At 43.6% G+C, this 22,504-nt stretch overlaps 1 protein-coding gene across 1 annotated transcript in view; it reads left to right on the top strand.

Moving 5' to 3' along the window:
* LOC311368773 (inactive dipeptidyl peptidase 10-like) overlaps positions 1-22,504 on the top strand; it is a gene marked incomplete at both ends in the record, with an annotated part of 104,816 nt that overhangs the window by 46,273 nt on the left and 36,039 nt on the right. Inside the window, 4 exons of the mRNA XM_084487551.1 lie at positions 1,446-1,540; positions 1,914-1,988; positions 13,696-13,748; positions 15,918-15,999. Of these exons, the coding sequence (XP_084343677.1) occupies positions 1,446-1,540; positions 1,914-1,988; positions 13,696-13,748; positions 15,918-15,999 (305 nt within the window). The remainder of the gene's footprint in view (positions 1-1,445; positions 1,541-1,913; positions 1,989-13,695; positions 13,749-15,917; positions 16,000-22,504) is intronic.

Here is a 22,504-nt window from a genome sequence, read left to right as displayed (position 1 = left end):
AATGAAAACAACCATTAGTATTTTCATGGGATTATACACTAGTTCAAACATAACATCAGTGTGTGAATGTGTGTGTGTGTGTGTGTGTGTGTGTGTGTATAAATGGGTGAATGTTAGGCAATATTGTAAAGTGCTTTGGGTGGCCACTGGTTACAAAAAAGCACTATATAAATGCAGTCCATTTACCAGTCCAGTCCATTGTCTGAGGAGGCTGGTCTTTCCAGACCTTTTAGATGGTTGAGCTTTTGCGTCTCTTAGGCCTTGGCTACAATTGTAATTTCATTGTGACTTTTATCGTGCAAGCCCACCAGGACCCATTTACTGTCAGGTCTGGACAGTCCAAGATGGGATCTGGGTCACATTGTGATCTGATGAGCTAGGCCACATCCTGAGGTGGTCACATTCTGAACGGAGAGCATAGGTGTGTGGATGTGGGCAGACTACTGGCTGCGTCATTAAAACCACGCAACCTTGCTACACGGAGATGCCAGGAATCTCCTCTGTCTCCTGGGCAGATGTAAACCACGTTTGCTAATTCAGAGGTGAATATATGTTAAATATCGTTCTGACCTACAAAAACATGTTAAAACTGAATAAGCTGCTAATTGAGATGTTACTTTTTCACCACAAGAGCAGTGCTATGCTGCTATACAACTTCAGTTTTGATACTACCCAGCCACTAAATGTTGGCAAACCAATCTATTTTAAACAGCCTCAAAACAACAAATTTCATGACATCCTGCTCCAAATCTTTGCCAGAATACATATCAACATAATCAGGTATTTGTAAGATGTTGAAAAAAAGACAAATATGTAATTATAATTGTTTATAATTTGCTTGATTTACTCAAGTAGGCCTTTTTACCCCTTACTACTAAATACCTTTTGAAGGGATTTATTAGCAGGAGCATTTCTCTCTTATCTACAACCCCTGATAATGCCTCCCATCTTGTACATGTGTAAGTACTGTACTATGGAATGTTTCCAAATATTTTGTCTGTTTTTCCTTTTGTTTGGTGTGATCGCAACCATCCCCAGCTTAACATGGGAAAGACCAAGGAGTGGATTGTGTTCTACAGAAGAAGAGGTGGAAGCCCGAATGCCTGTTCCCATCGAAGGGAGCACGAGTACTAACGAGCTCCTCTAACGAGTGCCTTGGGGTGCCGCTCAACACCAGACTGAACGACACGGACACTGAGGCGTCTTCAGGAAGGGACAGCTTGTACCTCCTGAGAAGGCTCAGATCCTTCCATGTGTGTCACTAGACTCTTACCCACATTCTACCAGTCTGTGGTGGCAGTGCACCTTTCTTGTTGTTGATGTGCTGGGGGGGTAACCCTGTGGGGGGGGGGGGCTGGAAACGAAGGCCGGCCCTTTGGGGGGGGTGGGGCTGGAGCTCGAGTTATTTACTTAGTTATTACTTCTTATTTCATCCTTTCTTTCAGATGAGGAGTTCATCTTTCAGAGCTGGGACGGCAGCGTATACAAAGCCAACACCCAACACAACCAAACCCAACTCCTCCTGAACAACAACACTTTTGTGAGTGCTTCAGTCATCCAAATACTTTCTGGAGAATGGCGTGAAACTCAAACGCCATTCTCAAAAGTCAGTCAAAGTCCAAAAAAATAAAAACGTCAAAGTGCTGAGTGAATTGGGAACTGCTTCAATTTAGAAATTGCAATGGAGGTTTCGTATCAACAAAACATGTCGGCTTCGAGACAAATTATCATTTGATTGGAAGTCTGGAAATCTGGGTTATGTTTTTAGGCTGATTTTATAACCTTTGCATGTCAATGTAAATTAGTTAGACATGATAGGATGTTAGATTCATGTAGTCACACATAAGTTGGACTACATGAGTTCCAAGCTTCAGATTGGATAGTTATCTTTATTTCCCCATCTCTCCCTCCAGGCTACGTTCAAGGCCTCCCGGTTTGCCCTTTCTCCAGACCTCAACTACGTTCTCCTCGGCTATGATGTAAAACAGGTAAGAAGAAGCAGCGCCTGCTGGGGTTTGTCCCGAGGCCTTCTTTAGATGGGGGTGGGCCATGGCTGTATAATGAGGTTGACGGTTTGAAAAACAGATGTATTTAATGCATCTCAATGTTATTCAGGTATTTCATGTAATCTAATTGTTATTGTTCTTTGGCTCTGCTTCAGTTCACAGCTTTGACATTTAACGAAACACTCAGGACGATAATAGCATACTATTTGATGGGTCAACACAAAAAAATGAATAAGCTACTTTCAGAGGTTATCATACACAGTGTGTCTGGGATCCAGTCGTTTTGGCTGCCGAAAGTCAACGTGTGAATAACGTCTAACTAGCCCCTCCTTTGACAGGCCATTTGTCTTGAATTTATGCGTGCAGGGTTTGTCTCCCAAGTGATGTGCATTTATGGGAAGCTTAAAAAGTACCAATTCTTATGTCATACTTATTCACTAAAGGTTATGGAATTATATTTTGGTGCTTATTTCAGACTTGAACCCATGTTCTCAGGGCTGTGCTGGCAGCACATCAATGGGGGTAAACGGCATGATGATGGACCGGCGAGATTTGAACCCTGGTTGCTGGTGTTTTGGTTTTATAATAATCCACTACTCCACCGCGGCTACCTCACAGTGAATGAAAACATATGCGATACATTTCTTACATAGGGTGTGATCAAAAGTGAATTCCCTAAATTATACTTGGACACTTGGACACTTGGACACTTTTGAATGTCCAGTCCCTGTCTAATAAATCAAGCCTGGTTCATGATCACATTCTTGATAAAGATATAGACCTGATGTGCCTCACTGAGACCTGGCACCAACCTGAGGTTTTTTCATCATTAAATGAAGCCTGTCCCCCTGGATACAGTTACCTGCAGAGGGCTCGCTGCACTGGCCGAGGTGGTGGCCTGGCAGTAATTTACCGCGACACACTCAAGCTGTCTCCTCTGTCTCTACCTGATGTGTCCTCGTTTGAATATCTGGCCTTCAAATCAAAACCCCCTTCCAAGATCAATGCTGTACTGATCTACCGGCCGCCCAAACCACACCCATCCTTCATCACAGAGATTCACGACCTTCTCACCTCGCTCTGCTCTCTATCCTCCAATAACATCATACTTGGTGATATGAACATTCACATTGATAATCCCTCCTCCCCCCTGGCAGCTGATTTCCTTCATGTACTGGACTGTCTCAACCTCACACAGCACGTTGATGCACCTACACACACCAGAGGGCGCACTTTAGACCTGGTCATCACAGACTCTCCTTCCATCAAAGATCTGTCAGTATATGACCTGGGCGTCTCTGATCACAGCATCATTTCCATGGACATTTCCTGCCCATCTCTCCTCCCCCAGCCTAAACGCGATATTCATTTTCGCAACATAAAAAACATCAACCCTGCCATCTTGCACTCTGACCTCCAACTGCTGGCCTCAGTCAACCTTCCATCAGTCAACAAATCGGTCGATCACTACAACCATTCTCTTCGCTGCCTCCTGGATATACATGCCCCTCTCAAAACAAGAACTGTGTCTTTCTCCCGCACTGCCCCCTGGTTCACGAAAGAACTGCGCAAGATGAAGGCTGCTGGCCGTGCCATTGAGAGGCGTGTCAAATCATCTGGCCTGGTGGTACACAAGCTGGCCTACAAAAATCACCAGAAGGCCTATGCAGCAGCCCTTAAAGAAGCCCGGTCCATCTATTACTCCAACATCATCAATAACAGTCCAGGAAATTCAAAACAGCTGTTTTCCACCATAAACTATCTCCTTAATCCCAAAAACCAAACCCATACAGAACCCACAGTAGAACACTGCAACAGGTTTCTTGCATTTTTCAAAGACAAGATAAATTCCATCCGGTCCCAGCTCTCAGGCTCCCCAGCTCCATTTCTGCCATCTGCCTGCCCTCAACCTGCACTTTTCAGCACCTTTGCTACAGTCACACAGACCGAAGTTGAGGGTTTCATCAAAAAGATGAAGCCTTCCACCTCCCCCCTGGACCCCATCCCTACAACACTCATCAAATCTAACCTGTCTGTCATAAGCCCTCTTATCACACAAATAATAAACCACTCGTTAAACTCCGGCCATGTCCCGCCCTCACTCAAGACTGCCGTTATCAAGCCTCTCCTGAAGAAACCCGACCTCGACCCAGAATGTTTCTCAAACTACCGGCCCATTTCCCATCTTTCATTCCTGTCTAAAGTGCTTGAAAAAGCTGTTGCCGCACAGCTACAGGAACATCTACAACTTCACTCACTGTTTGAAATATTCCAATCTGGTTTCCGCACTGCCCATAGTACAGAGACAGCATTGTTGAGAGTCACCAATGACCTTCTCACCTCTGCCGATTCTGGATCCCCCTCCCTGCTCATCCTTCTCGACCTTTCAGCGGCTTTTGACACTGTCGACCACCATATCCTCCTAAGCCGCCTCCACACTGACATTGGTCTCCATCATTCCACACTGGACTGGTTCACCTCATACCTCGCCGACAGGACAGAGTACATCAGCCTGGGCTCTGCCAGGTCCCAAACAGCCCCTGTTACATGCGGTGTCCCCCAAGGATCTGTCCTAGGACCCCTCCTCTTTATCCTGTACATGCTGCCACTGGGTCGTGTCATCAGCCGGCACGGCATCTCTTTTCACTGCTACGCCGATGACACTCAGTTGTACCTCCGAACTAACCCCAACCTACGTTCAACCCCGGTCCACTCATCATCACCTACTCTAGCCCTCTCCAACTGCCTGGAGGAGATCAGGGCGTGGATGAGTCACAACTTCCTCCAGCTGAACAGTTCCAAAACCGAAGCCATACAAATTGGTACCCCTCATCAGGTCCAGTCATCACCCATAACCACCATCTCCTTCTCTGGTCAAGACATCCCCCTCTCTACCTCAGTTACCAACCTCGGTGTGAAGCTGGACCCACAACTTACCTTTGTAAAACACATCAAACATCTGTACAAAACCTGCTTTTTCCATATCAAGAACATTTCTAAACTCCGCCCATTCCTCACCTTCTCTGATGCTGAAAAACTCGTCCACTCCCTGATCTCCTCCAGGCTTGATTACTGTAACAGCCTGCTCATCGGTATACCCAACAAACACCTTCAGAAACTTCAATTCATTCAGAACTGTGCTGCCCGAACTCTGATGAAAACCCGCAAATACGACCACATCACCCCCATTCTTCAGAACCTACACTGGCTTCCCATAACCTCAAGAATCCAATACAAAATCGCCCTCATCACCCACCTTTGCATCTACAGCAACGCCCCACAATACCTCAAAGACCTCCTTACCCCTCACTCATCCACCCGTAACCTCCGGTCCCAAAGTACCAACCTCCTCCATCAGCCCCGCACACGACTCCGCACCATGGGAGACCGAGCCTTCTGCTCCACTGCCCCCCACATCTGGAACTCCCTCCCTGAACACCTACGACAACCCCAGTCTGTCGATGCCTTTAAAAAAGGGCTTAAAACGTTTCTATTCAAACAGGCTTTCCTAGGTCGTTCCTAGATGTTTTTATTCTCTTTCTGCACTTTCTTCTCCTCCTTTAGCTATTCTTTCTTCTGCTGATTTTAATCGTGTCTGATTTTAATCGTGTCTGATTTTTCTCTTAGTCTTTTGTTTATTTTGTTTTTTGGTTTCTGTAGCACTTTGAGATAACTTTATGAAAAGTACAAATAACAACAAACAACAAATAAAATGTATTATTATTATTATTATTATTATTATACAATAAGGCAGGTTGGACGTTGCTTATGCATTTTGAAATCATCATCACTCTATTGGGATTAATGGTGAACAATTCTGCATTTGGCATAGTTACTTTTTAGACTATATGGAGAATCTTTTCACTGACTGATCGGCTGTTTTTTGCCAGCACGCCTCCCTAGCCTTATTGTGTGCACACACACATGACATCACATCACTTCATCTTCCTTAGAACATCGTCATTTCAATTTTATCACAAGTAACTTTCAGTGAATTTGAGATATTTTGTCCTTAAACAGAAGGTGTGGCTTAGGCGTCTTGCTCAAGGATGCCCACAGGTGGGTGAACATCCAGCAACCTTCAGCTGAATTGTGTGATCCCAATGTTTTCATCTTTTTTATTTTGGTATTTTTCTATTTGTGGAAGAGTTTTTATCATCATGGTCACTGTTCTCCTTTCATCTATTTGTCGAAAGCTTTGATATTCATGGCCTTCCTTTTTTTTTTTTTACATATGTGTTATGACCCCTTTATGTTTTACTTCTTTATAATATTAAGCAGCTATTTTTTTTTATAAAACTGGGGTGGTGCGTATTGAAATGTGGAGTATACATCTTGACATCTATGTTAATCTCTGCGTCAGTAGCTCAGACGGTACAGTGGGTTGCCTGGAAACAACAAGGTTGCTAGTTCGATCCCCCGCTCCTCCTAGCGTGTGTCGAGGTGTCCCTGAGCATGGCCCCAACCCTAACTGCTCGCGTTGAGCTGGCTGTCCCCTTGCATGGTTGTCTCCACCCTCGGTGTGTGAATGTGTGAATGTCAGGCAATATTGTAAAGCGCTTTGGATAAAAGCACTATATAAATGCAGTCCCTTTACATCCAGTGCACTGTAGCTGAGAACCACAAGGTCCTTCATTTTGCAATTAAAACACAACCACTCAGTGACAGATAGCTCTTGAGAGGCACTTGAGAGATAAATATTTAAATGGGAGAATGTCCGTACTATCTGCTGCTCTCATGCAAAGAAGGAATCAACCAATTTGTCTGCTTTAAACATTCATATTTTAAGTGTTTCTCTATCTGTTGCTTAATACAGTGATTTTACTCATGAAAGTTCAACTACTTATTTTTAAAGGTCAAAACACTCTAGGTAGGTACAATATAAAGGTCTTTATCTAGTCTTCATTGTCGGACACCTGTAAAAAACACAGACACTTCTTTGACCTTTATTTTTTTAAATTGCGTAATTATGACAACTCTTGGTGACAAAATGCAAAAATAAATCTTTAAACTATGACAACTGTGTCAGAGGCCCAAATGGTTTGAATCTCTCTCCATAGCTTGAAATGAAATTGAAAACGGTGTGAGATTGCGATGCAAAGACAGATGTTTCCTCCATCTGACCCGGTGGCAATCATACGAGAAGAGTTGTCAAAACCACCTCCAGGAGAGGTGTGCGCTACATTCAAGACAATAGGCAGGGATCTCTGGTAAACTACCCCTACATCTGACCAGGGAGGTTGTGACCATGTCGAACCCCTACCGGCTCATTAATGAGATGAAATACTGTACAATATTATTCAAAGTTCCTTCCTTAATAATGACTAAACAAGTCCCCCCACAAACACACAGACTCACAGGCTCTGTAAATGACCCCTCTACAATTAGAAATGAGCTTTCTGCGCATGTCACGGATATTGATATATTAATTGTTTGAATGTATGAATTGTGGAGATGTTCTTGTGTGTGTGTGATAAACTGTAGTTTAAGTCACTCTGGTTCTGCTCATCCATGCAAAGGCTTTCCCCAATGGTCTGAAAGTGAGATGAATAGAAAGAAACTTTAATCATTTTCCTTAGGACCTATTAAGTCATTATAGCCAGTCAAAGGCTTCAACCCTTTCAACACATTATTAGACGGTCTCAAACGCAGACGTGAAGCGCAAAGTCGAAGTAGCTTTGTGGGCGGTTCTATGGCGCTGTTGCTATTACGACGGCGAGATAAATTAGCTTTTGCACCCAACGCAAATCTAAAATGGGTTGGTCTGAAACCTGTAGGTGTGTTTTGGGCGTAACGTGCAATAAACCAATGAGATTGCCATCTCCCATCCCCTTTAAGAGCCAGCGCAATTGACTTGACGAGTTGATATTTTGACAGCGTGTTTGCATTCTTCTCCGCTGAGACAGATGTGTGACCACATGAATTTCAAACTTCAAATGGCTCAGTTTATGGCGAAATAATAGGCATAATTCACACATGGAATAGCGTTTTCTTCTCCAACTTCAGAAACACTGAGCCGTCATGTAAATTGCGGTGAAGACAACTTAACACATATGATATGCGGACGTGGTCCTGTGGCCGCAACTGTGGGTCTATTTAATGATATGCGGCAATACATTAACAAACATCGTTTTTTACCAGTATTGTATACATTATCGTTATCGACTTTATTCATAATATTTTGTTCATAATATGCATGTGTCCCCCTGTTAATATACATCGCCATGGACTGTATGTGTTACTTGTGGGTGCGCACACACACGCGCGCCAAGCATCACCCGCATTCATTCATTCTTTTAAACACTCACTCGCGGTAAAACTATGTTCTCTCACGATCAAATATTCATCAATCCTGAAAGTTATGGGCTTGTACACGATGTATGTGTCGTGTCAAGAAAATATGTGTTTGCTGTAGGCTACGGTGTTTGCAGATGCATTGATTTAAAAGTACAACTTAGCGCTGTATCAGCTGTTACACAAGATTTTAAAACAAGATTTTGTTTTGGGAGGCTGGAATATACTTTGTTCAAGTTTATTATTGTTATTATTATTATTTAAATGCATGGCATAGCCTACTCTACTGTGTTCATTCATGCAGCCCCTATGGTAAAAAAATGTTTCCACAATCCAAATGCTATTTCTATGCAGTTTTACTCATATGAACAATCTTTCACATCATAATATTTAAATCAGGCTAATCGTTTGCATGTTTGTTCTGTGTACAGCCTACGTGTGTGTAAGCATATGTTGCAGTTCCGACCTGCCATGGCACGTCAAAATAGCAACACCAACTGCGCTATCCGCTAGTGCATTTAGACCAGGCATTGTTCAGTCAGTTGCGCAATTGTATTGGCGCAATGTTTAGATTGGTAAAATGGCACCAAGTATCATTTGCGCCGGAACAAGCCTCTGCTTTTCGCCGACACGCCTCTCCAGGCGCAAGTGTAGTGGCGCCTGGTTTCTGTGGGGAAAAATCAGCTTTGCGCCGGGTGCAAACGACACATGGGTCGGTGTAGAAAGTCAATTGTGCTGGGTGCAAGATAGGGCCCATTGTCTATTACTCATTTAAATGTAAAAATGTTACAGCAAAACAAATACAAAAGGCATCATTATTCAGAGGCTGAAGACGGACGGTTGTGTTTCTATAAAGGATAGCAGTGTGATCGCAGGGTTCCTCTGAGCCATCACGTGTTGTGCCGTGCGGGGATGATTAAGTTATGTAAGTAATAAATAGGTCTAGACCGCTTCCTTCAAAACAATTCTGTTAGCAGTGATTGGTGGTTCAGGTTGCCATTGCCAGGCCAGTCCACATCGTCCTGACCTTGAATCAGTCATAGGTATAAGTCCGCTTGCAAAGTATTTGGTGTCATGACGCCATTCAGTGGCTGTCAGTCACAGTCTGGTTGTAATGATGTATTGTCTGATTGGAAGACACAATGTACTGAGATCTACTGTGGACTCATTCAGATGTCTGGTTTGTCTTCTACCCTGTCTGCCTCATTTAATTCAACATTAATCATAAATAAAAAAGAATGTCAGATGTTGTCGTTAAGGCTCAGCTCTAACTACTAGTATTGCTACTAGCTTCAGACCTGAAGCACAGAGTGCTTGCCTTGCATTGTTGCAGTGCAACCATCCTTTGCTCGGTCATCTCCGGAGACAGAGGGGTCACGCCGGCGTCATGAACATGGGGTGAGGGTGTGTGAGGGGGGGGGTGAGTGTAAGGCCCTCACCGGGATGACAGCGGCGGCAAGGGGAGGTTGGAGGAGAGACTGGTGCTCCTGTCCTCCAGAGATGGTCGGAGCAGATGTGTTTATCATCATCTCTGTGACAACACTGGTATATAGAGAGTAATTGCCCAGCCTGCCATCTCTGTCTCCACTTGTCTTTTGAATTTATCATCATCGCACAGACCAGCCCCCACGTGCCGTAATGTACTGCAGCCACCGCTGCTGTCGCCTATCCCGCTCCATTATGATGTTTCTTCTGCTCTGATCCCCTTTCCCAAAGTATTGAAGGAATAAAAAAGGAAAGGTAAATTTGCATAATGCCTCTGTCTGTGATTTAACGCGAGATTGCTCAATAGCGAAATATGGTCTTTGCATAAGTAACTCTTCAGCTGTGCGTGATAATGTTCCATATTCTCAGCTCGGCCCATAAAGAAGGGTTTATAAATCAGTGTAATCACTCTTCACACAACCTTGGATACAGCCTGGTGCAACACACACTTTCAATGAAACAACGATTGAAAATGGCTCGCAAATAATCCTTTACCTTCTACAGGGTAACCACACCTTTGGTTGTCCAGAGGCATACTGCAAGTCATGCCTGTTTTGAACTATACACCTGCAACTTGGTATTCTGTCATTGTTTCATGACCCACATTCAACCATGTAGTCCTCTCTCTGCCGAGCTGACAAAACAGGTCTTTTGTACCCTGAAGACACATTACAGTGCACTGCTCAGCGTGAAAAAATAACCATTGCACTTCAGCGAGGTAATTTGTCAATGCCAAAAAGGAATATTCCCTCGTAAGGTTACCTCTAAAACCTTGACAAACCACACAACTTTGTTTTCTGCAGTCTGTGAAAGCGTTCCTCTATTGCTTCCCTGAACGAGACATTTGAAATAATGATTTTAAAAATGTATTATGCCTTTCTGTTGTGTGGTTGCGACTATTGCTGTTGTTGTTGATTCTTAACCTGTCACCTTTGGTAGGCGATTAGCCTCCATGTAGGTGCTGTATGCTCAGAGTACAGCAGCAGACAGACCCTGCCTAGCTGCCTGACAGAGACAGCCTCGGGCTGACTGCCACGCTGACAGGCCTATCTCCACATCACCAGTGAGAACAGGCCCCTCCGCAGGCAGTGTGGCGAGCCCCTCTCTGACAGGCTTATCATCGCAGGCCTCTTCCACCCATCACGGGGGTCTGTAATTGTCGTTGACAATGCAATGTATTACTTCTTCGGGGAAGTGGCGTCGTGCAGCGGTGGGGGAGCAAGTATAAATCTGGATTGAGAGACGAGCGGCGGTCATGTCACGTCACAAAAGCGATTCCGTTGACTTCACACGTCGGCTTTGAGTTGGAAAGCGGGCAAAGCGAGCGTGAACCAGAGCTCATTATCTCGGCTTTTGTTGACCATATTTCTGTGTTTCACACTGCGGTGGGGGGAGTTTAATGTGGAGGTGTTATGAACATGCTGTGGTTGAGTATTGTGCAGCAGGCTTTGGGTTATAAACCATTATCTCAACAGGCATCACATTAAGAGTTCTCAGAGTGGACACTCAGTGGTCATTTGGCGGGATTAATAGAAAATGACCCTAGGCTTCAAATATCTTTTTTGATATAAATTTCTGAATAAGTAGTGCAACAGAGGATGTAGAGTTGAGGTATAACATAGTAGTGATGGGTCGTTTGTGACTGAATCAGTTTGAATGAACGACTCTTTAACAAAAACGAACCGACCTGATTCCCCGTTTCAGTTCTCTCTTGTTCGTCTCTATCGTTCGTTCTCCCAGACTCAACTCCCACCCGCTGACTCGCTGTTCACTGTGTTAAGTTAGCAGAGTGGTGAAGAGGGACTGGCCTGGGCAACAACATCCCAATTCCGAACAAGAAGCGCTCCTCAGCTAAAAGGAACTTAGTTGTAATGTTGTGTGTTGATTGATGACCATTTGCAAGATCGTTTGAGGACAAGGGGGTCTGACTGACTCAGCTGAGAACCGTGCATTCCATGATTCACCGCTACCGGAAACGCGACTGAACAAACAAACAAACGATTCTGAACGATTCTTCTTGGCAAACTGACCGACGCGAACTGAATCACAGAAACAAATCAAGAAATCCATCACTATAACATAGGAAGAAAGGGAAGATAATCATAACTCACGTATTTAGTTTGAATTATACAGATACTTATTAAGAGAGGGTGACCAGGTCCATGGACCATGGTTCTGGTGGCCTGTCCCAAGAAAGGTTTTTAAAAAGAATGTTGTTTTATATCATAGATTTTGAAGGAAGGTTCTCGCTTGCTCATTGATATTAATTGTAGTTGATCATTAGTCTCGTGTCTGATCAGCTGTAACGCATATCGCTACGTGGGGGTATATCTATCGAGGTTGTACCATAAGCAGGCATGTCCAATCATAAACAACAGGCTATCAGTACAATATAGATTCCCTATTCAGGCAGGTAGCTGGCTTGTTTGAACACATAGTAATCACTTGGCGTTGCCTTATCTTTCACTACATTTGTTAATATTTTGTGATCGTCACATATTTTGTTGATAGATGGATAGATATTCACACTTGTCTCTGATTTTAATTTCAGCAGCCCTGTCCCCTTATACTAAGAGCACTCAGTAACTGGTTATATTTGCTTGCAAGAGTCAGCTCTTTCCAAAATAAAGTAATCTCTCCTGAAATCCTAGTGAGCCCTGGTTTGGCTATAGAACATACCTTGAGAGTTGCAGTCTCCCTTAACCTCTGGAGTGTGGCTGGACAGCCCATGACCTTGGACAAGGGGGGTAAGATGGTCAAAAAATGAATACAAATAATTGGTTTATGAATGACCACACGGTGGTTGGGTAGGCTTAAGGAGTTTAGCACCTGACCAGATATTGTCTTAGTAGCTAGGGCAGGCACTACCTTGTTAGCCTGGGACTGCTGTCTACAGGCTGACGTTGTACGCTGGCTGAAGGTCCTTAAGGAACAGTTGCGTCGCCCAGGGGTTCCCAAACCTGCTATTTGCCCATTGGTCCACCCCAAACTCATGTGCAGTAAAATAAGCCTATCCCCTAACCATGTCCAAGACGTTGCAGGAATGCATATAGAGTTTGAATCCACTTGGTTTCCTGCTGTGACCTCATGGTTTGCAATCTTTATCCCATCATCTCATCTCACTGGGTGAGGCTCCAGGTGGAAATATGAGTCAATATGAGCCCACAAAAACTGATTGTATGGAATACGGTGCAGTGTGTGTGTGTGTGGGTGTGCGTGTGCATGTGGGTGTGCGTGAGAGTCTCAGGAGTTCTGGCTTGGCTGTAGATTTTTGTGTTGCCCAGAAATGTGTTTTCTAACTTCATGGTCTAACTAACTTCATGGTCAACCCCCCCCCCCCCCCCCCCCCCATTATCAAGTTGTAGCTGGGGAATACAAAACAAACTTTCACTGAACTGAGTACAACATTACTTCCGATTGTATTTTAAACAACACATCATATGATTTAAGGCATTAGACGTTATCTCTTCTGCAAGTTCGGGAGTTACTACTCAATGTTTGCTTCTCACTCTTAAGTGCTTTGGCCAATGGGCCAACATGGAATACGTTGACTATTTGTGAAATAGAATGAAAAACATTATTTGAATTTAATCTTAAGCTTTTCAGGACATTAGGTTCATAAGGAAATTGCTGCTGCAATACATCTAACAGTAATCAATTGTGTAGCCTGTGCTCAATTATTCATAATTATAGTTAATTAGGTCATTAGTATTATACATTCTGAATCCCCCATGTGGTTGATCAGTATATTTCACATAACCCGTTTCTAAACTGTATCTGTGTCCTTTTATTAAAAGAATGATTATGGTGTTTCTGACGGTTCAGTGTATCTCGTCAGTAGTAGGCTGCCTACAGCTTTCACTTCATTTCCTCAGCAATAATTCTCCTGATTTGATTGGATGTCCCCTAGGTGTTCCAGCACTCCTTCCTGGCGTCGTATCTGATCTACAACCTCCACACCAGGTGAGCTACTGCAGTCAGGCCCAGGACCTCCACACCAGGTGAGCTACTGCAGTCAGGCCCAGGACCTCCACACCAGGTGAGCTACTGCAGTCAGGCCCAGGACCTCCACACCAGGTGAGCTACTGCAGTCAGGCCCAGGACCTCCACACCAGGTGAGCTACTGCAGTCAGGCCCAGGACCTCCACACCAGGTGAGCTACTGCAGTCAGGCCCAGTCAGAACAGATAGTAGGAGGTAGACTTTAGTGCCTGTTTAGGTCAGAGAAAAGGTTCAGTCTAGTAATAGTTATTGATGATTATTTACATTACTTATGCATTCTTTATATTGTGTGATATTATTGGTATGGTCCTTCCTTGAATGGTATTTCCTTGCTTCCCATTATCTAATATGCACAATAATATATCCTGTCCATCATGAGGTGAGGTTTTGGAAGATGAAGTGGGTGTTACAGGTTGTGAATTGTTCAAATGTTTTGTCTGCCAACAACATCAGATGACGATTACTACGATTACGATTACGGTACTAGCCTGATACCTCCTGGGTGTTGTGTTCTGTTAGATGAAAGCTGGCCAAACAGGGCCTGTGACCTGGGCCCCATTTCCCGAAAGCATTGTCACGTAACGACGTTGTTAAAACCCTCATAGCTAACGAGGCTCCAGGGGTACTCGTAGAGCACTAAGAGCATCGTTACTATAGCCTCAGTGGAGCACCAGCTGGACATTCCGTGGTATTGGATGTGTTTTATTAAAACATGTGTTTTTTATTAAAAATTTTATTAAAAATTAAAACTATTTCGCAATACCCCAAAAACAGTGGTTACCGCTGATATATTACTCGTAGACTACTGTTAGATTTAAACAGCAAAGACAGAGACATGTTAGAAGTCAACAAAAATATAACTTATTGCAGCAATTTAAAATTCAAAAAATACATGCGCATTCGAAATGTACCGATCAAACGCCACGTCACATGGCAACCCTATCACAAGGCATATAATAAAATCAAATGATTCCATTGCTTGTGTGGGAGGTCGCTTGCGAGCTGCACTTGCTGTCTCCCTCTGATTTTAATTCAACCATCGTGGTTAAAATGTCCTCATATTGATCAATGACAGAAGACATGCTGAGACTGAGACTGTGTCTGAGAATTTCTGCAGGTGTTTTTTGTTGCGATTGTTTGCCATAAAGCACTGTAGGCCTGTCGGCGAGGCTGTGATGAAGTTCACTATTTATTGGACTGTGTCTAGACAGTTACGAACATCCCTGACCTTAGTGGAGTACACAATCCCCAAGTTGAGAGCGTGGTTTCTGCAGTGAACGTAGACTGCTGCGGGAAACTGTGCTGCGATGCATACCTTTCCTGCTTACATTGTCCATCAACATTACAACTATGATGGGCAGGAATCGATCTAGACCAGCAACAGCAATAGCCGTATCAATGCCTCTACGTTTGAATGATAATGAATGAATGGAACGTTGCATTTTTTATGTTTACACCAAAGTTTGTAGACTAGAGAGTGTGCGGCGCGCCAATCACTGAATGAATGAATGAAACCTTCTGCGGAATCAGAGAAAGTCTGCCCTCTCGGCGCAAAGCATGTTTCAGAAATCAGCACATTTAAATAAATGCTATAGTTGTCACACAGACACATGCTATTTTTTATTTTTGTAATATGGAATTATTTCAGGGGAGAAAATGCCGTGAAACAATGTAGCCTACGCACGGTGCGTTCAGGATTAGGACTGATATAGCATATGTCGGCCTAGACCTAATCAATTGTGTTTTAATATTTGTAGCATTCATATTAGTCTATTCTTTTCGTAGGCTACTCTGCTGTTGGCCTTGATGGGGAGATATTTTTTTGCTGCCACAAAATATAGTCTAATCCAACAACGTTCCTGCGTCTCCCCCTCCTACCGAGCCCATTTCAGCACCGTGTCAGTGGACAGCTACAAGCCTACGACGTCGTAAGAGCAGAGCACGCGCGTTCATGTTAAGAGGAGTTTAGGGAAACGCTCTGAAAAAAGTTACGATACATCGTGAGATCCATCGCAAGAATGATCGTTTGAGCGTGGAGCCATCGTTATCGGGAAACGGGGCCCTGGACTGTGACTGTGAGTGAACATGTTATTAATGACGGCTGACAGCTCTCTTACTGTCCTCACCTCAGGGAGGTGCGGGAGCTGAACCCCCCGGAGGTGAGCGACTCTGTTCTGCAGTTTGCGTCCTGGGGAGTGCGAGACCAACAGCTGGTGAGTTATAAACCGCTACAGTCAAATTGAGTGGGTGCTAAACACAAACTATTTCTTAAAATAGGATGTTTATTGAGGGAAGCACACTGTGGTAAATTCTCCACAAAAGTTCACAAAACCCCCCTACGCAATAATCTAATTTAGCATGCGTGAATACCCACATCAACAGAAAATAATCCATCCTGCTTCATTCTCCTGCTTTAATCAACGCCTCCCTGCAACACCTCAGTGCGTACTGTGTGGCTGACACTTATCACCCACGACACATTGCACTAATCTGAACGCCACACAAACAAGCAGCTCCACTTTGAACACAGGCGATAAGCAGAGTGCGCACGCCTGACTCTGGCGTTGGATCTTCTTCCACTCCTGCAGTTCCCTTCCCTCACAGTATGAGCAGAAACATGATGTTTAAGTCAAGGCCTAAATGGACCTGAATGCCCCCTTGGAGCATCATAACCTACCCAGAAATGATGTATTGTGTGTACAATATCTGCAGGGTATGTATCGTTGTTGTTTTAGGCCAGCGCAAAAGGACTAGATTTTATGCAATGTGAGTGTCAATTCAAAATAATTGAGTTTTCCTGTTAGGAACTCCATTGAGGTACTGAACAAAGCAACACAAACAGCCCAGAGGGACGCCTCTGTGAGGGGATTGATTAAGACTATCGGCCTCTTCTTGGAGCAAGGCTGTTTGATGTGTTTTAAGATTACTTTGAAGAACGTTACTAATGGACTAGCACAAGATTTATTTATTTTGTTATAATTTTTATCCTTATTATGGAAGACAACGAACACTGTTGTGGCCAGTTCTAAGCTTGTTGTTTAGACCGCTTCTCGGACTCGCACGTCTCCGTCTCCAATAACTCGCAAAATCTTTTTGATTTGTTTACCTTGATTTATTTTGCCTTCCACAGAACATTTCATTTCATACATTTCATACGGTTACGCGCGGTAGAAAACAGTCTGGACCTCCTGTTCCACCACTATCACTGGCTCAGGTCCTCATGGATAAAACAGACTCTGTGACCCGCCCACTCTCCTCTCCGGCTCATCTACATCCCTCTAATTTGGATACCTGAAAATGAGTTTAAATGAACATTTAAACTAAATAGGAATTCATTAATAGTATAATTGAAATAAAATAGATTTTAAACATGCGTTAAATATGTCTCTAACAAACATGGATGAGGTTTGTCATTATATTATTACTATTGTCATATAGCCTACATGAGGCAAAAGGCACCAAATACAAATAAGCATATAGCATTCACATCTCCAGATAAGATATCTGCATGTATTGATTACATCATGACCCTCATGATTACATCACGGTAAAAAAAAAACATGCTGTAGTTTTACACAGATTAATATTCAAACCAAAGCGTGTAAAACCAGCCGTACCTGCGTGGTGGAGGGGGCTGCTCATAAGTCTCTGCTTGGTTAATGCCTCCAAACTGAGACAATAAGACTCCACATAATCAGTCCATTACTCCACCACTGTGGACAAGCCATGTGATTAAGCGTTTGATAGCGTATTTATCTACTTTGTTTGCCGTTTATCCCAGGCCCCTGTGGATTGTGTTTACGAGGAGGCCATACAGCAACCACGCAGCACTCTAATGACAGAGTGGCCCACCGTTATTCATGAGGCCTTATTCTGCGTTCTTTGCTACTATATCACAACAGATAAAAGTGTGGTACTCTGGGGCTCTGCTTTGAAGACCCTCCTTGGCTTCATTTGTGTGCCCTGAGCTCAGCATTGGTATAATGTGTCGGCTTGATTTATTGAATAAATATGTGCAAATAATTACAAGAAAATATGACAAATAGACAAAGGGGGTTAATGACTCTGCTACTCCTCATGAAAATAGAATGCAGGGTTTGGCGGGTTTCACTAACTGAGATAACTACTGGGTATCAGGGTAAGGGTTAGGGTTAGATAACTACTGGGTGTCACACATGCAATTATGTGACAGGCGAATGGAGCGTTGGGGTTAACACATTCCTATCGGCTGCGTCTTTTAGAGCTCCATATGTAGCCTGTGTGTCTGTGTGTCTTAAAAAGCAGCTGGAAGACAAGCAGGAAGCAATCTCTTTAACACTGCATAGAAGATTGCATTAATTACACATATATCACCTGGTATCTCTCTCTCTTTGATTAGCCCCCACGAATATTCACATACATGCTGTATATCCACATGTATATTCAGTGCATTTGGAGACAAATCTTGAATTAAGTATTAAATTAGTTTATCATGAATGCAATATGAATTCTAAGTTATCCTTGAGTTCAATAGCATTTCATAGCGTTCTAATTATTCCATTCAACTGACGTTCAAGGTTGTTGCTGTATGACGATTTGTGTAAGTAGCTTTATTTTAGAGCACTTTTTAAACATGTTTACAGGCCTCACATACACCCCCCCAAAAAAAACCAAATTGAAACAAAAACAAAAAGACAGGGATGAAGATCTTGAGAAAGGCTTATTTATATAGATGGGATTTTAGAAGTCACTTAAAACAGATCAATGTTTTTTCTCAAATCGAATGTATTTGGGAGAATGGTCCTAGAGGGTTGGGGTGATGACAGCGAAGGCCTGGTCACCTGTAGTTTTGTGGTTGGAGCAAGGGATGGATATCAAGATGAGATGTGAGGATGGGGCAGAAGGGGAATGAGTCAGGAGATCAGAGCTGTAACTGGGGTTGTGCAGTGCCTTATAGGCTCTCAACAGGCTCTTATAGTCTATTCTGAACTTTACAGGAAGCCAATGGAGGGATAGAACGGGAAGAGCAGGGGGATGTGGGACCAACAGCTGGTTGTAGTTAAAAGCCTGGTGGCTGAATTTCGAACATGCATGCATGCATTTTAATTTGTAATCTAAAGGCTGCCCCACACTACACATTTTTTTAATCTTATGCGATTTGTTCTCAGCCGATTTGTTGCTCTCCAATCGTAAATACAAATACATGAGATTCGAACACAAGACACTCAACACCACACACTATAGGACAATCTTATCCGATAATTGCACGCTGCAGGGCCGTGGAGGTGGAACTAGAGCAACTCGCGTCAACAGTGAAAATGGATCAGTGTCTTTTGACAGCAGTTGTTTCCGCGGTGCTTATGCTTACATAATATCAGAGAATATCCGCGTCAGTTCGGCCGCGGTACAATTAATGAATAAAGATCATAAACACGTCGGAAGAAAAAAACATTTATTTTTGACAGATGTGCCCGAAGTTACTACTTTACAACCTCGTTGATGACCAACATTTAGAAAAACATGTAGGCCTACTTTTAATTCAGCCTTGGGTGAATTTGAAGGGTAGTGTGTTGGACTGTTTTCAAAACGGGTAGGCTTTTAGATTAAAATAAGTAATGCTGTCTGTGAGTCTGTAGCAAATCCTACATTGTTATTGTTGTAGTATTCAACCATTAGCAAGGTGACACTGATTTGCTATTGATACCATAGATAGACTAATAATATTACCGTTAGTGAATTGCATAGGGGTCAATGTGAGCTCATGAATATTCATGAGCAAATGCAAACTGAATGGTTGTACAAGTGTTCTGAGACACGGCTGCGAACCGGCAACTTTCAAAAAAAGTAGTGCTGGTTTGGTGACGGTTTCGTGCCGTGCTGCCGTATCCAGTGGAATAGCCTACATTGACAATAATGGTTTCTAATGTCTTCGGCAAATGTTTTTATTGCCATGCCGCTTCTGTGACGGTTCTGGTGGAAATTGCCCTTCACTGAACATTCCGAAAATATCTATCATGTTGGATAACCCAGATTTTGCGATCGGGTGCTCTTGGAGTTGATGAGATTCTATCTTAGAACACTACGGCAGACAGGATAATCTTGGCCGATTTTCGTCCCGATTCGGCTGCCATGGGAAAGCCACCCCGATTCTCGTAAGGGGCAAATCGGGCACGATATCGGGACATTTCTCTTGTAGTGTGGGCTGAGCTTAAGTCAGTGATTGAATAGGATGTTTCGTTTTTTAGTTAAGGTGATGTTTTCTATTGTTGCCATGGTGATGCATATGCTGCTGCTATCCCTTAAATCAAGCAGCCTGCTTTTTATTTGAATCATTATTTGTGTGTCACGTTAGTCATTTCAGCTGCTATGTTATGTGTTATTTTAAGTAACTGATGATGTTCTTTCAACAGAAACGTCGATTTTTTGCACCACAAAAAACATAGTGACCCAGGGATGACATTTGTCCTTCTTCTTTGGGACCGATTAGGACGACGTGTATTTGTGGTGCAAAACTGTTTATGTCTGCTTTGCTTCTGCTGAGCAATTCATTCCAAAGCTTCATTAAATATATACTTTGTGTAGATCTTTTGATTATCATGACAAATAAATCCCGCTTTAAAGGTTTTTGAAGTGTTAATGCATCAATAAAGTACAAGATTTTTAAAAGGCAATTGTAATGGAAACGTACAAACTTGTGATGCAAACGCACCATTCATGGGGCACAGAAGTACCTGGGAGTGACCTAGAGAGATGTCTGTTCTCTTTTATATGACTCAGGGCATTACAGCTTACTAAAATAATAGATCATATATTATACATCTAGCCCTACAGGAGGTTATGTAAGTAGTAGGTGACCTAGGGGTCAGGGACACTTGGGAGTGAGCTAGAGACCTGGGGTCTCCATTATATTAAAGAGAGCTTCAAGGAAAAGTATGATTAAACGTTTTGGGGCTCAAGCCCTCGAGGAAGTAACTCAAAAAGCCTCAGAAAAGGCTCCGTCTCTCACCCCATGGCCCACTTCTGAGATTTTGAGCTAAATTCTTCCCAGACGTACACCCCACTGATCCAACACGCAAATACACAAATACACAAAAAAGTTATGAGCAAAATGCACAGGGACATGTTTATATCTCATCAGTGGCATGGCGCAGGCCCCATTAGGGTTGGGGTCAGGTTTGGGGTTACACCGCGCCTCTTTTTGCAGAGACTTAGGATTTTGAAAGAGATCCCACAACCTCAGGGTTGACAGGTCTAATAGCCATGTTCTGATCTCTTTCAATGACTTCAGATTCAGTCCTTTTAATGTGTTTCAATGGCGCATTTGATGATGCTTTGTGAATCACAAATTGAATATCGTATTTCCTTGAGGCCCTCTTTCATATAAAAGACCAAACATCTCTATCTTACTCCCAAATCATTCTATGCCCCAACATACAATAAGTGAGCGATAAGAGGCAGCAGAGAGAGAGGTCATGTTTTCCGAAGCTCCACTAGGCAATGGCAAAAACTACTAAATTCATCGGTCAGATTTACTTTATTTTATTTTGTTTCATGATCATAATACTTAAGAATATATACTTTGTTTTCGTCAACCTCCATCGCCTGATTAAACAATACATTTTGGCCGTAAATCACTTTTCATGATTACCGGATCAGGCCGCAGCAGAAGCCTTGGACTTTCCTATCGCCAACATGCCTCTGTACTCGGATGTCTCAGGCACGGAGACTGGGAAATGCACAGACTGCACCAAACTGTGACAGACAGTGGCTTCATTTGAAACGAGGCTAGCAGCATTAGAAAAATGCACCAGGACTCCTCCAGGATACAATGCAGTGGGTGAGTTAGCTGAGCTAGCTCAGACAAATACATAACAAGATGATTATCAAAGCTACACTGTATCCTCCCGAAGCCGGACAAGAGAGAGACAGTTCCAGCTGCCTCTCACTGGCACAGAGTCAGCGCTAATCGCAAACAACATTCCAAGGTGAATCAACAAGTTCACTCGACGCCTGTGCTAAGCTACCCAGAGACGGACCATGACCCTGTCACCAGAGAGGCCAGCTGCGCATGTGTCTGCCACCCGTGCACCCCTGAGCCCCGAGGTGCGTCCATACCGTGGACCCATGCCAGCAGTTGACAGGGGAATAAACAGATTCAGTCGTCTACTTGCACTGAATACATGGCTCTCCAGAGTCTGCAATGAAAGAAGCTTTATTGACAATATCAACTTGTTCTGGGGGCACAAATATCTTTTCAGAGCAGATGGCCTACACCCAACAGGTTAGGCTCTGTTAGGGGACAATCTTCTCTTCTCGCTCTCCCACAAATCTACCCTGCCATGGTCTGACACACAGGCCACAGTCAGAGCACAGGTTGAGAAGCGAGACAACAGTCTCCCCCACACATCTACCCTGCCACTATCTGACACACAGATAGCAGACAGACCACAGACCCTGGAGAGAGACAACAGCCCGCCCGACACACCCTCACATCTCATGCATTCCCCCATCGCTGATGCTGGCTTGGCAAGGAACGGCCACGCCCCTCCTCTACACTCCCCTCTACCTCCAGCCTCATCTCTCCCATAGCCACAACAACAGCTCCAGCTCCACTGTCTCCTCCCTGTCACGCTGCGGTTATCGGCGCGTCCTTATTGTGGCCGCACCAAACATTTCCCTTGCATTCAGTCTTTCAATGACTCAGTCGCGGTACAACTCTGTTTTGTTGCGGTAAAATAT

Source organism: Micromesistius poutassou, assembly GCF_964030765.1.
Source record: "Micromesistius poutassou genome assembly, chromosome: 23".
NCBI lineage: Eukaryota > Metazoa > Chordata > Actinopteri > Gadiformes > Gadidae > Micromesistius > Micromesistius poutassou.
This window is presented reverse-complemented; position numbering and strand designations above follow the sequence as displayed.